This window comes from Microcebus murinus, chromosome 12 (assembly GCF_040939455.1).
Source record: "Microcebus murinus isolate Inina chromosome 12, M.murinus_Inina_mat1.0, whole genome shotgun sequence".
Lineage (NCBI taxonomy): Eukaryota > Metazoa > Chordata > Mammalia > Primates > Cheirogaleidae > Microcebus > Microcebus murinus.
The window spans coordinates 29,180,634-29,196,629 of NC_134115.1; the positions used below are offsets into that span (position 1 = coordinate 29,180,634).

At 39.8% G+C, this 15,996-nt stretch overlaps 1 protein-coding gene across 6 annotated transcripts in view; it reads right to left on the minus strand.

Annotated features, from left to right (window-relative positions):
• The window catches only part of PIP5K1B (phosphatidylinositol-4-phosphate 5-kinase type 1 beta), a 282,554-nt gene that overhangs the window by 91,805 nt on the left and 174,753 nt on the right, over positions 1–15,996 (minus strand). For all 6 annotated transcript variants that reach the window (XM_012736933.3, XM_012736976.3, XM_012736925.3 and 3 more), the window contains 2 exons: positions 14,306–14,458; positions 9,327–9,626 (listed from right to left, as the gene is read on the minus strand). In XM_012736933.3, the coding sequence (XP_012592387.1) occupies positions 9,327–9,626; positions 14,306–14,458 (453 nt within the window). The remainder of the gene's footprint in view (positions 1–9,326; positions 9,627–14,305; positions 14,459–15,996) is intronic.

A 15,996-nucleotide genomic window follows, 5' to 3' on the forward strand; every position in this document is an offset into this window, starting at 1 on the left:
TCAGAGAAATGAAAACTCATGCTCACACGAAAACCAGTATACACATGTTCATAGCAGCTTTCGCTTTATTTGTAACACCCAAAAACCAAGAAAAGGCCGGCGCGGTGGCTCACGCCTGTAATCCTAGCGCTCTGGGAGGCCGAGGCGGGAGGATCATTTGAGCTCAGGAGTTAGAGACCAGCCTGAGCAAGAGCGAGACCCCGTCTCTACCAAAAATAGAAAAAATTAGCCGGGCATGGTGGTGCATGCCTGTAGTCCCAGCTACTCGGGAGGCTGAGGCAGAAGGATCGCTTGAGCCCAGGAGTTTGAGGCTGCTGTGAGCTAGGCTGACGCCACGGCACTCTAGCCGGGGCAACAGAGTGAGACTCTGCGTCAAAAAAAAAAACCCAACAAAAACCCACATGTCTTTCAGTGGGTGAATGGTAAACTGTGGTATATCCATATTAAGAAATATCACCCAGCAATATAGGGAACAAAGTACTGTCACAGGCAATAACTTGGATGGATCTCAAAGGCATTATGCTGAGTGAAAAAAAAAAGCCAATATCAAGAGGTGTACACTGTATGATTCCATTTATACAGTATTCTTGAAATGTCAAATGACAATTATAACGATAAAAAACAGATTGGTGGTTGCACAGGATTAGGGAGGGGCCGGGAGGAGGGAGGTACTGTGGCTACCAGGGTAGCATTAGGATTCTTTGAGAAGCAGCTGTTCCGTACTTGACTGTGGTCATTATAAAAATCTATATATGTATAAAATTACACAGAACCTTCCCCTTGACAGACACACACACACACACACACACACACACACACACACACACGTGCATATACATATAAAACTGGTGAAATCTGAAAAATCTTGGTAGAGAGTACTAATATCAATTTCCCGGTTGAGATATTGTACTAAGGTCATGCAAGATGTTACCATTGGGGGAAATTGGTGAAGGGTATATGAACTCTCTCTGTGTTAGCTTCCAAGTACATGTGAATCTATAATTATCTCAAAATAAAAAATAATAAAAAAAGGATTTACAGGTAGAAAAATTTAAAAAGTCCTTGCATATATGAGAATGCATTTATTTTTGTTCTCACAAGGAAATCTGGTTTGGCTAGGTAAGTCCAAAATTATTTTTTCTCAGACTAGAGACTGGAATACATTGTTCTACTGTTTCCCAGAACTCCTAGGATGCCTTCCAGCTCAAACAATCTTTGGTTCTATGAGTTAGTTTTATTTATTTGTTCACCAATTTTAACTTTGCCTTATCCTTATATTGCTATGGTATCAAAATAATTAATATTATAGATAGCAAAGCTCATAATTTAAAACAATGGAACAAATGATACATATTATGGGATTATAGTATTTGTAAAACATACTTTGACCCCAAATATCAAGAGCAATTCTAGGCAACAAAAACAAAATGGGAGGCATTAATTTGCCAGATATCAAACTATACTACAAAGCTGTAGTAATTAAAACAATATGGTATTGGCACAAAAATAGGAATATTGACCAGTGGAACAGATGTGAGAATCCTGATATAAAACCATCCTCATATAGCCATCTAATCTTTGACAAAGCAGACAAAAACATACGCTGGGGAAAAGAATCCCTTTTCAATAAATGGTGCTGGGAAAACTGGATAGCCACCTGTAGAAGGCTAAAACAGGACCCACACCTTTCACCTCTCACAAAAACCAACTCACGCTGGATAACAGACTTAAACCTAAGGTATGAAACTATTAGAACTCTAGAGGAAAAAGTTGGAAACACTCTCCTAGACATCGGCCTGGGCAAAGAGTTTATGAAGAAGTCCCCAAAGGCAATCACAGCAGCAACAAAAATAAATAAATAGGACATGATCAAACTACAAAGCTTCTGCACAGCCAAAGAAATAGTCATGAAAGTAAACAGACAACCTACAGAATGGGAGAAAATTTTTGCATCTTATGCATCCGATAAGGGACTGATAACTAGAATATACTTAGAACTCACGAAAATCAGGAAGAAAAAATCAAATAACCCCATTAAAAAGTGGGCAAAGGATTTGAACAGAAACTTTTCTAAAGAAGACAGAAGAATGGCCAACAAACATATGAAAAAATGCTCAACATCTCTAATCATCAGGGAAATGCAAATCAAAACCACAATGAGATATCACTTAACCCCAGTGAGAATGGCCTTTATCGAAAAATCTCCAAACAATAAATGCTGGCGTGGTTGCGGAGAGAGAGGAACACTCCTACACTGCTGGTGGGACTGCAAACTAGTTCAACCTCTGTGGAAAGCAATATGGAGATACCTTAAAGCGATACAAGTGAATCTACCATTTGATCCAGCAATCCCATTGCTGGGCATCTACCCAAATGATCCAATGACACTCTACAAAAAAGACACCTGCACTCGAATGTTTATAGCAGCACAATTCATAATTGCAAGGCTGTGGAAACAGCCCAAGTGCCCATCAATCCAAGAATGGATTAATAAAATGTGGTATATGTATACCATGGAGTACTATTCAGCTCTAAGAAACAATGGTGATATAGCACATCTTATATTTTCCTGGTTAGAGCTGGAACCCATACTACTAAGTGAAGTATCCCAAGAATGGAAAAACAAGCACCAGATATATTCTCCAGCAAACTGGTATTAACTGAGTAGCACCTAAGTGGACACATAGGTACTACAGTAATAGGGTATTGGGCAGGTGGGAGGGGGGAGGGGGGCGGGTATATACATACATAATGAGTGAGATGTGCACCATCTGGGGGATGGTCATGATGGAGACTCAGACTTTTGGGGGGAGGGGGGAAATGGGCATTTATTGAAACCTTAAAATCTGTACCCCCATAATATGCCGAAATTAAAAAAAAAACATACTTTGAAAGATAATGAATTTATCTGTACCTTCTTTTGTAAGTAATCTTAGGGGTGTGGACTCAATGCCCCATGCACTCTTATAATGTTTTGGTTAAGATCTAGAAAGAAAATCCAATTCCTTATTGATTAAAAAGCATTAAATTCAAGCACTGCCACCACTAAGATTTTATACACCATACTGTAACCCATGCCCATGGTAAGAATTTGATCTATAAATTTAGAGCTTTCGATACATACAAAGATCCTACTTTGCACATCAAAGAATTTTGGTGGTCTTAAGACTGGTTTCATTAAATTCTGAGAACCTATTAATATTTATGGTAATAGTCATTTGTATGAAAAAAGAAAATTGGTTCCACATTTGTTATAAATTAATAACTTTGCTGCTTAATAAAAATGATAATAAATGTAGAATACATCACTTAGCTAATTCATTATAAAGACTGTCTCTATAATGACTCCCACTCGAAGGACTAAAAAACATTTGGGTTATAAACACAAGTTCTCACTAACATACTTTATCTCAATGTCATTTCTCAGAGTTATCAATAAATATTGTAGGATGTAATAATTTATCAAATTAATTAAATGAGATGGGACTCTAGATTTTTCATAGATAAGTTAGAGAATATTCATAGTAAATTAAAAATAAATGCAAAAATAATTCCTGATAGTTTTTTCAAAATTAATACATACATTTTTAATTTAAGAGAGTTTTTATCACAAACTTGCAACATGTACTAAGTATATATGGTAAGTCAGGTGCTGCGACTGCAGAAAGGTATAAAGAATGAGCTTTGGCCTTGGAGACTTTTTAAGCCTAGCTGGGGAGATGGAGACAGGGGCCAGTATTAACAAACTAAAGTCTAATGACCATTTACAACATTGCTTCCATGGGAAAACTCACTGAAATATAAAACACCTCTGTTATACAAATGAATCTCAATATGAGGACAACCAGTACAGTTTTTCAAATAATCCTAAGTGACTCAAAACAGAGATCATCTGCTTTATGAAATCCTCAACGCCATATCTGGCAAGCATTGCATGAAACTGGATACTTCCTCCAAAATAAGGCTGAACTTAAAAAAACAGCTAAATACACAAAAGCCATCAAAGACAGATTCCTTGGAGGTATACCTAAACCTTTCTCTTTTTATCATCAGTTTATTATTGCTTTGTGCAGGTATATATTCTAACAAACATTTACAAAGAACCTACTAAGAACCAGGCATGTAGATATAAAGACAGATTAAGGCTTGATCCTCAAGTTCCAGAATCTACAAACAGTATATTAAGTCTCATAAGGGAGGTGAGCACAGGATGCCACAGGTTAGCCACAGCACGGTGGGTTTGGGGGAGTGAGCGGATACCAGAGTAGTCCTGGGAAGAGCAGGGGAGGGCCGGGTGAAGGACAGAGGAGAAGAAGGATCCAGCAGGGTGAGGCATTCACAAAAGGACCATAACTTTCAGAGAACACGTCCAGTAGATCTGAATAACTGGGGAACAGGGGCTGCTCCAGGGGAGGGGAGACAGAAGCTGAAGGAGGCATCTGGAGATGGTGGCAAAGACCAGATCAGGAAGCATCTTAATGTTCCAAGCTAGGAAGCATTGGCTTTAGCCAGAGGATCATAGTCTTCTGATCAGAGGACCAGTCTGGCAGCAGTGGTGGGACATGCTGGGAGACAATGATACTGCAAACTAACAAAGAGACTACTGCAAAATTCCCGGTGATGAGTAAGTAGGGTCCCAAAAAGGCAGAGGCTGTGCCTACGGTGAGCAGGGGGCAGACCCACGAATTATATGGGAGACAGATTGGATGGGATGTGGTGATTTACTACATGCCAGGAAAGAGGGAGAGGAAGGAGGAAAGGGTAGATTAAGGCACTGATTTGGGCAATTGGCTCATGTTCCCTGGCTCAGGGAAGACAGGTAGAGGGGCAGGCTTGGGGATGAAGACAGGATACCAGGGGAGAGCAGTTCTCAAACAGGGCGTGCACCCCAGCTTGCTGGTCATGCGGGGTCAGAGGGCACAGTTTGAATAAATCCTGCTTTCTGCTTTTGATAGCAAGTGACCTGTGATGTTTTTGTAGGGCCCACTCTTTCCCTGGGCCAAATTCTCTTGTGGATGAGGACAGCTGTCACAGCAGGCACACAGAGGCTGAGGCCAACGGACAGGAAATGCTTCAAGAAAGGGGACCAATTATTTCCATATACACTTCTCCAGGCACAGCCAATAGGGGACAGCAGCACAGGGCTGGGGGAAAACCCAAGGACCGGATCCCTGCGTTTGGAAAGAGCCCTTTGTCTGAATCCTGTGGGGGAACCGTGCTCAGCAGGGTGGAGGCACAAAACAAGATCGGTTTTCTAGAATAGTTCTGAGTGGGCAATGAGCTACATGGAGGGGTTGGTCAGGGGTGGGGACAAACCACCCTGAGGGGCAGCCTTATCCACAGGGGCCCAAGGCTGGGCTGGGGAAGCCAGGCGAAGGGCCTGGGGTGCTGCTGCAGGGATGTCGGGAGAAGATGGCGTGTGTCAAGAGAGCTCGTGGCAGGACAAGGCTGCTGAGGTGCCGGTGCAGAAGCGGAGCTCTGACTGGGAGCAGGCCACCGGGAGCGGGGAGCAGCGTGGCCAGGCCGGCTCACTGTGTCGTGCAGGAATCTCCTGGCCAGCGCTCACCCTAAGGGACCTGCGATCCTGGGGTTAGAGGTATCCAGCCAAAATATGAAAGAAGAGATTGAGAGGGGTGGGTGAGAAGGAAGGGAGGTTGGTGAGAGTTTAGGAGGCTTATATATTGTTTCTGTCTGGGAACAGAAAAGCTGGGGTCCAAAGGTCTGGGATTCCTGGATTTGCCACTTCTAAGCCTTTAAGAGGCCCCTGGCACCACCAGAAAGGGTCTTCTGACATTGTTTGGCTATTTTCCTCTCCTACCTCACATGCTCTCCCTTCCTATTAACTGCTGGAACACAAAACTGCTTGAGTTCCTGGAACACGTCATGCTGTTTCACACCTGGCTTTTGTTGCTCTCTTTCCTAGAAATAAGTTTCTACCACTTGCCTACCCGGAGAACTTACCTTCCAAAGGGATACTTAATAGGATTACTTTTCGAGCTACAATGTCACCTACTCTGACCCTCAGAATATACTGTTGCCGTTGCACATAATACATTGTATGGCAATTGATCAAAAATGGAGGTCATTCACCTCATGCTTGGCATGTAGTATGTTTACAGTATGTGCCTGCTAAATGAATGAAAGGATATATACTGATATAGGTCTAGTTCACCTTTCTCTGGCTGGGGTGCTGCCACAGTAATGCATTCCCGTTTGTTTCTAGAGCCTTAGCAGTACTGCCTCTCTTAGAGGAATTTTAACAGCAGAGATTCCTGATTGGTGCTGCCACCAGCCTGGGGTGACCTTATAGCACCCTGGATCCCTGCAGCCCCTCAGCCAGCACTGAAGCTCAACTTTCCAAAGAGAGGGGGATATCGGGGCAATGCCACCCACCAACCATATTCCAGCTATCCAGAAAGCTGGCCCTTCAGAAGATGTCATGAAGAAAGAGAGAGGTGACCTTAGGAAGGGGGCTCTCAGCCTGGCAGGAAGGGAAGGGGGAGGGCGTAAGGGCTCTAAGGGATTCATGAACTGTGGCGTGGATGGTCATTTTGCTGGGAGGACAGTTGACAGCACTCATGAGGTCTGCAAAGAGGCCCATGACTATTAAACATTAAGCAAGTCCTGACACATGCCTTGCTCCAGGCATCTCTACCCAGACAACCAGCTGTCGATCATAGAGGACTTGGTCATGGTCAAGGCAGAGCAGAGAAGGGAGTTGGGTTCCCGCATAACTTGGCATTTACATGCTCCCAAAGCGACCCTAGAAAAGCCTTTCTGAAGGCAAATGTGTGAAATGTAAGGAAGTTCCATGATCTGTGTCTTGCATAACATCAAGTGCAAAGAGTGACAAGGAGGTGGCCTCAGGATACCTCCACTCTGACCTTTATGATTCTTAACAGCAACAAACCTGCCAAAAAATAAAAAATAAAAAGGCAAATCTCCAGGGTCTCATTCCTGATGAAAAGTCATTCTTGACCTCGTTCTCTCAGTTATTGGGCTCAGGAAATGGTAATAAACAGACAAATCCTGTGTAATGGCTTTTTGACATTTGACCTGTTTTTTTTTTTCTCCTAGCCTACAATCACGTGGGTGGTGTAGGAAGGCAGCAGAAAAGGCCTTCCATATGAAAGAGGCAAGAACCGCCCCCGTGCACACAAAGAGAAAGCAAATCTAAAAGTAGATGGGCTCATACCAAACTCTGGGGAATTGAGAGGCACTTTTCACCCACATCCTGTAAGGGTAGGAAAAACACAGGAAAAACGTTTCTACTAAAATGTGTATGTTTTGTTTTTTTTTTTTCTTTCTTTTTTTTAAAGAAAACCATGAATCACTCAAATCCACCCTGATATCTGAATAGCTCTGCCGGATATTTTTTTTAGCTTGGTTCCCACTGTTCCTTCCTTGACTTCTGAAGAGAAAAATTTAAAAAACCCTCAGAGCGAATCTTTACATCTCAGTGTTTCAGATCACGTGCTTTGTACCCAAACAGATGTGGGCTCTGTCATTGACTCTCTAAATAATGCTAGACAAGTTTCTGAACCTCTCAAAGAGCTGAATTCTTCAGCAATTAAAATGAGAGGATGAATAGGTCTGATTTTGAAGGGTTGTTGAGAGAATTAAATGAAATGATGCATTAAAAAAAAATCTTAGACTAGCCTGGCACACTGTAAGCATTCAATAAATGGTAGCTAAGGAAGAGGAGCTGTGGAATGACATCTCTGTCAATGCAAAAAGCAAGTCCAAGGACACATTGTCATGCATGATCATACATGTTATAAAAGGTAGAAAGAAAAAATAAAAGAAGCCCAAACAGAAGGACTATGTTCCTAAGTGAGGATTCCTTGCTTTAGACCTTAGAGGGGATGGTTAGACTGTCTTCCTTACCTAGTTCAGGTCTGGTAGAGAAATGTCCCCCTCCCCTGTGACAATGTGGGCCATATGTCCAGGCCCATGGAAGGTGCAGAAAACCCACAGCCTGGGCCGGGCGCGGTGGCTCACGCCTGTAATCCTAGCTCTCTGGGAGGCCGAGGCGGGCGGATTGCTCGAGGTCAGGAGTTCGAAACCAGCCTGAGCAAGAGCGAGACCCTGTCTCTACTATAAAATAGAAAGAAATTAATTGGCCAACTAATATATATACAAAAAATTAGCCGGGCATGGTGGCGAATGCCTGTAGTCCCAGCTACTCGGGAGGCTGAGGCAGGAGGATTGCTTGAGCCAGGAGTTTGAGGTTGCTATGAGCTAGGCTGACGCCATGGCACTCACTCTAGCCTGGGCAACAAAGCGAGACTCTGTCTCAAAAAAAAAAAAAAAAAAAAAAAAAAAAAAACCCACAGCCTGGAAGGCACACCCCAGTGGCCAGGCCTTGTAAGTCCCCAGAAAGCCAGGCCTGGGCCCAATCCTGTGCCAAGTCGCTCTCTGCCCTCTTTCACTAAGCCCAGCTTAGCTCAGCAGCCTGGACAGTTCTCCCAAGTTCATCTGGGCCAGAAAATGATATTCCTGAAGATTTGTTAATCAAGTTACCATTATCCTTCAGAAGCTATTAGAATTGCATTTTTATCTTTTTCTCTAAAAGGATTTTTTATCTACTTTCACCATGTCAGAAAAGTCTTCCCTGGGTTTTGGCCTCAGTTGTTTTTTTTCTTTCTTTTTTTTTAATTTTATTTTAGCATATTATGGGGGCATGGCCTCAGTTGTTTGTTTGTTTAAAAGCATTCTAGGCTGGGGGAATTCCTCCTTACTTTTAACAATCATTCCGGATACGTTTTTGCATGGATCGGTCTTTGCTCTAACTGTGGCAAGCCTCATTCCTGATTGCCTCTTACTCAGATCATAACAAAACAATTTCAGCAAACGTGCTGTTGACATCATGGACCTCGAGGAAGCCGTTATGAATCTCAAGGGCATTTTCTCTAAACTTGTCTCACCAGTTGGAATCTTACTTCTTTGAAGATGTGCATATGGCTTTTCTTGCTAATCACAGCGTTAAACCTAAATTCTGTTTCTTTCTAGCTGAACCATCTTTTCCACAGGAAAGCAAGAAAAGAAAACAAAGCTTTCTTGTTGCATTTTACCAAAGCAAGATGACTTAGCTTATTAATAAAATCAACAGAGATGTAAGTTAAGAGACTCTAGATCATTCTCCCATCATCCACCCATTCTTTCACTATCAAGGAAGCATGGTTTAGCACCAGGATTGGGAAAGATGAGATTCCACGTGTCCATTTTGGACATTTCTTATTTCTATGCTTTCGAGAAGGGTCAGCAAAACATACATGATCACAGATGACATTTCAAAGGAAATCACAGCAACGACACATCCTTACCCGGCAGTCTCTCTGAAGTGTTTTCATAAGTGCGTTGTAGGTTTCTGTATCAAAATACAACCCTTCGTGCATGTCTTGCAGGAAATCTAAGTCCTTAAACGTGGGGTTGGATTTCTCTCTCTCTTTTCGGGATGCTCTTCGTTTATACGTTGAGCCTTTTAAGTCATAAGTAAAGTGCATTTTCATGAAGCGTGGCAAGACGTTGTTCATCACCACGATCCTGATATTAATGCCCCCTGACTGCATGCAGTACAGTCCGTAAAATTTTGGCAAAAGAGTCCTTGGATTCTGGTTTAAATTCTAGAAACAAACAAACAAGATATTTATAGCATCCAATTTTTACAAAATAATGCTCCACAAAAAGATAAGTTTTCATGCTGATACAGTAATTAAAAATGGGATGTGATTATCTTTATTAATGTCCATCACCAAAATTTTTGCTGTTTCTGCTTAATGGAACAGCAACTTCAGTCTGCTTACTGGAACAAAAACTTTATCATTCTAAACTCAGGGCAGTAAAAGTGACTGAATTGAAAATGGACACTGTACTCCAAATTAGCTCCAGTGAAAAACAGGCAAAGAATTGATGGGTGCCATGAGTGACTATTCTTCTAGGTAGCTAAAGAGAAAATTGATTTCTGGAGTAGAAAGGATGAACATTTTAAAATTTTAATAGCTCCTGCAAACTGTCTTCCAAAATGGTAGACTAATTTACAACCATACTGAATAAGATTATACATTTCCCATCACTCTTACCTATCCTGAATATTATCAAACTTTAAAATCTTTGTAAACATGGTTGGTGAAAAATGGAAACTTGTTTTTAAAAATTTGAATACCCCTGATTATTATAGAAGCTTAATGCTTTTGATGTATTTTTAGCCACTGCAAAGACAATTTTGTGTTAAGATCCTTTGCTCATTTTTCTATATGTTTTTGTCATTGTTGGTATTCTTGATACAGTCTGGAATTGAATATTTATCATTTCCTTCTTTTATGGTGCTAAATATTTTTCCTGGTATGTTGTCTTTTTTATTATTATAAAATTAAGGAATACATGCCTATTTTTATTCCACTTTAAAAGTAGGTAAGAAATTAACAGAACTTACTGAAGAGTATATATATATGTATAATGAAATTTTCTCTGCTATCCCTCAATCTTTCCCCAATTCCCAACACTTGAGGAAACTACTGTTCTCACGTTCTTTATATCACTCCAGAAATATTCTATGTGCTTGTATTAATTTTGTGTCTGGTATTTTTTGTTATATGGATACTTTGTCTTTTGATGTCACATTTATCAACTTGTTTCTTCTGGTTTTATTTTTTTTTTTTGCTTTTGGTTTAATAAAGTTTTTTATATCCCAAAGTTATAAACTTCTATTTTCTTCCAAATTTTTTAGTAGTTTTGGTCATTACATTTGGTCTTTACTCCATATGGAATTAATTTTTTTGTGTGTTTGAAGTATCTGAAATAGGGAATTTAGTTTTTTCTTAAATGGATAGCCACTTATTGAATAGTCTGACTTTTCCCAGTTGAGTGTAAGTCTCCCTGTCAATACTAGTTGACAAATATAAATGGGTCTATTTCTGGACATTTTATTTGACTCCATTGATCCATTTGTCTAGAACTGTACTAATACTACCTCTTTGACATTAGTCATAGCCTTACGGATTTTTGGTATTTTACTATAGCAGGCCCACCATTTTTCTTCTCTTTCAAAAATATTTTGTCCATTCTTCCAACCTTTCTGTTTGAATGTTCATTTTTAAAAACGTTCTTAAAATGATACTTGCTTTCTTTTCCAAATGAATCAGCTCTGTAAAGTTCTGAGAAAAAACTTGGTTTGGAATTAGACTGGATTTATCAGTTGATTTGGGGGTAATTGAAATCTTTACAATACTGAGTTCAGGAGCAATTCATATCTCTTCATCATTCCAGATCTGTTCTATCTCTTTCAACAACATTTTGTAGTTTCTTTCATATTGGTATTATAACATTTGTTTTTATAGACTCAAGTATTTTAGAGTTTTTTTTGCCATTACAAAAATTCTTTCTGAATTGATTATTGTTCATATGTTAAATTTACTATAATTTGTTTTCCCAATGAGAATTATAGTACTCATATGTAATTTATTTATATTGTTATTTTTCTTATAATGTTTATTATAAATTATTATCATAAATTAATAGGACCTCTTACTTTCCCTTACGTTCTCCAGCTCTATCTCATCTATGTAATGGAATACAATGGACTTCGTAGATTTATCTTATATCCTACAAATCTCCTGGACTGTTATGTTACCTCTAGAACTTACTGGTTTATTTTCTTGAAGTTTTATTCATTTTCAATTGCGTAACTTACAGAGAATAGTGCTTATACTTTTCTCCTGTTTCTTTTTGTATTCAAAAAGTCACTACCAGAAATTCTAGCAAAGGCATTGGCAAGTACCATTGATGGAGAGTATCCTTGTCTCTTCTTATGTTTCCAGGGAAGGACTCTTGTTCTTCTCCATGAGATATTATGTGAACTCTTGGAGACTGATAAATGTATGATATGTGTGTGTGTTCATTTATTTACTTATTGTGTTAAAAAACTTTCCTGCCAATTTTTAGAATTTTTTTTTTTTTTTTTTTTTTGAGACAGAGTCTCACTTTATTGCCCAGGCTAGAGTGAGTGCCATGGCGTCAGTCTAGCTCACAGCAACCTCAAACTCCTGGCTCAAGCAATCCTACTGCCTCAGCCTCCCAAGTAGCTGGGACTACAGGCATGCGCCACCATGCCCGGCTAATTTTTTGTATATATATATATATTAGTTGGCCAATTAATTTCTTTCTATTTATAGTAGAGACGGGGTCTCGCTCCTGCTCAGGCTGGTTTCGAACTTCTGACCTCGAGCAATCCGCCCGCCTCGGCCTCCCAGAGAGCTAGGATTACAGGCGTGAGCCACCGCGCCCGGCCAATTTTTAGAATTTTAATTAGGTGAAGATGTTGAATTTTAAGGGCCTTAGTTTCTCCTCAACATCTGTTTGGATAACCACATGATTTTTACATTTTTTTCTTGTTAATAGGATGAATTATATTGTTTGTTATACTAGCTTACACGAATGGGATAAAACAACTTGTTCAGCTAAATTTTAAATGTTAGTTAATTTTAATTATATTTAAATAGCCACATATGGCTAGTGATTACCAGATTAGACAATGCAGTTCATAATAAGGAACTAATATATGTAAGCTTAGAACGACAGAAGTTTAAGATTTACTCATTTAGCAGGTTATCAAAGAACATGATGTCCATTTGATCCCAATTTTAGATTACTTTAAAATGTGTGTATGAACAGAATATATCTAAAAGCATATATGCCAAATTTTAGCAATATGTATCTCTGGGAAAGAAATTGGTTATATTTTTCTCTTTTTCTTTTCTTTCTTTTTTTTTTTCCGAGACAGGGTCTCACTCTGTCACCTGGGCTAGAGCACAGTGGCATCATCATAGCTCAATGTAACCTCAAATTTCTGAGCTCAAGTGATCCTCCTGCCTCAGCCTCCCAAGTATCTAGGACTATAGGCCCATACTGCCATGCCTGGCTAATTTTTCTATTTTTCTTTTAGAGATGGGGTCTCACTCTTGGCTCAGGCTGATCTTGAACTCCTGGCCTCATGCAATCCTCTTCCCTTAGCCTTTTGAGGTGCTAAGATTACAACCATGAGCCAACTTGCCCTGTCCTCTTTTGCTTTTCGATATTTTCCATTTTCTCTAAAGAAAAGAACATTCATATTCAAGATCAAAATTTTTTGAGATCTGCCTGCTGGCCGCTAAGATTTTTATTTAAATTTTAATTGCTATACTTCTTTATGAGATTAATATATAGTATTTAATGCTGTCTCTAGCAGATTTTGAAATTAAAATAATATTTTTATATACAAATGAGTTGTGTGATATCTCATCAATTTTTTTTTTTTTTGGAACAAAGATGACAATTATCACCTCTTATAGCAAGTGAATGGCAGAACTGGAGCTTTGGAAATTCAACAGCTTCATGTAGCTATTCCAATCACAGAAAATTACTGTTATGAAAGTACAATGAATCCAGAGGCACGAAAATGATAGGACTACTTAGGAAAAGTGCTAATTTCTTTAAAAATTTGGACTAAATGTGTAGTAAATCCATCTGGGTTAAGTTACTATTTGTCTTGAAAACATTACACAGAAGATGAATATTTTCATGTTATCATATTTAACCTATGTAATCCTAAATTCTGAAGTGTACTAGCTAAGAATAGCTCATACCAAATACATGTATGTATTAAGTGCAGGGGTTGAAAATGCAGCCTCTGCAACCCTATGCCCAGGCTCTGCTGCTGTCTAGCTGAATAACACTTGGCAAATTACTCAATTTATCTTTGCCTCAATTATCTATAAAATGGTGATGACTGTAGTGTCCAAGGTTGCTGTGAGGATTGAATGAGTTAATGAATGAGTTAATAAATGTAATACTCAAGATCTTGCCTAACACATAGTAAGCAATCAATGATGGTTAACCATGCATATTATTACCAGGTACTGAGTGCAAATACTTATGCAATGCATTGCTTCCCTTTCTCTTCTCTTATTCTATATCATGGATCCTTCCTTTATCACAACAACAAATAGATATTTCCCAGCTTTTAAAGGCTAATGGAACTAAGGCTCAGCAGGTATGCTGTTTATATGGGTCATCCAATTAGTTGATGGCTGAGCTGGGATTTGGGCCCAGGATTGTGTGATTCAACAACTATGCTCTACCATCCAGTTCTAGCTGCCTTTAAAAAATCTATTTAATGAATGTCATACCATCATCTAAATGGAAAATAAAGTTCACCAAAGAGAAAGGAACATGCCAAAGAGGCATCGGAAAAAAACATAGAAAAAAGAACTGTTGAGGAAAGTAATTAAACCTAAAGCATTAGCTTTAATCATGCGAAGTTCCTTACCATGTAATAGCCTGGCAGTAGCTTCTGGAGGAACTCAGCTTCTTTATGCTGAACTGTTTTGATGATAAATTCATCATCACTGGTCACAAAAAACAAAGATCCGCTGGCCCCAGGGTTGGACAGCTCTATTAGAGGTTCACTGCAGATGGAATACTAAAAGGGGAAATAAATAAACATTTAAAAATATACTTGATGTATAGGGTGCTTCCAAGGAGGGCAATCCTAGCATTACATGTCTTGGTCATTTTGAAGCAGGAAGCCCTCTCTCTGAGCTTTCCAAAGAGGCTCTAGGTATACTAAGAAGGCTCTTTGTGAGAGTTCTAAGGACTTAATAATTGGTCTGTTTGTCTTAATAATTTTGTAATGGAAAACAGGCATGCCTTCCCCACTTCCAGCATCGTGGGATAGAATCATGAGGCATCCCATCTGTTCAATGAGATAATTCAAACAGTAATGTTGACTAAGGTGCTTTGTTTCCAGTAAGTGCTCATAAAAATAACAATTGAAGATGTGATCCACACGATGTATTTATCAATTCAACACCAACCCCTATTCTCTTTTCACTATTTATTTTCCTAGGAGATGTCATCCACTCATAGTTCCAATGATATAGATGACTCTAACATCTGTATCTCCAGCCCAGATCTCTCTCTAGGGCTCCAGACCTATTCATCAAACATTTTAATAGACATTTTTGCTTGGATATACTGCAAACATTTCACATGCAACAAGTTCACAATCAAATTCATATAGCCCATGTGATAACCCTTTGTGTTAATCAGAAAGATGCATCCCTTTATCCCGGCAGATGCAGCTCTGGGGCAACACACAGGCTGATGAGTAGAAGAAGGGCTGGATTCTAGTCTCTACTCCTTCCCCTCAGTCAGGTAGGAATGCTTGGGCAGTGCACACCCTGCACAACTGTACGTGGTGATTCTAGATTATCTGTTCCTATCCTGTATTTTCCTCCACTCCACTTTCCCTATCTTAAAGAATAGAAATATCATTCACCTTGTTCGCCATACTAGAATCCTGGGCATCATCCTTGGCTCCTCACATTTCCTCACCTTCCCCATCCAGATTGTTGATTCTGCCTTGCCCCTTTCATGCTAATCCTTCTGCCAATACCCTAAGCTCAATGGTTTCATCATCTCACGCTTGGATTATTACAGTGAGCTCCTGGTCTCAACTGTCCACTCTCGTCCCCTCCAGTACATCACCAGGAAGCCAGGGACCTTTCTGAAATGCAAATCTCATCAGGCCCTTCTGTGCCTTCACATCTTTCAGTGGCTCTTAACACAGCTCTCGAGGCCGAGGATGACCTGGGCTCATCCTCAGCCTTCTCTCTCATCACTTACTTCCCTCTAGAAACTTTAGCTCTAGCCACAGAGGGTGACTTCCCATGTTCTCAACGTGCCACACACTCTCGACTCCTGGGCTTTTGCATTTTCTTTCTTTCTTTTTTTTTTTTTTGGAGGCAGAGGTCTTGTTCTGTTGCCCAGGCTAGAGTGCCGTGGCGTCAGCCTAGCTCACAGCAACCTCAAACTCCTGGGCTCAAGCGATCCTCCTGCCTCAGCCTCCCGAGTAGCTGGGACTACAGGCATGCACCACCATATCTGGCTAATTTTTTTAAATATATATTTTTAGTTGTCCAGCTAATTTCTTTCTATTCTTTTTAGTAGAGATGGGGT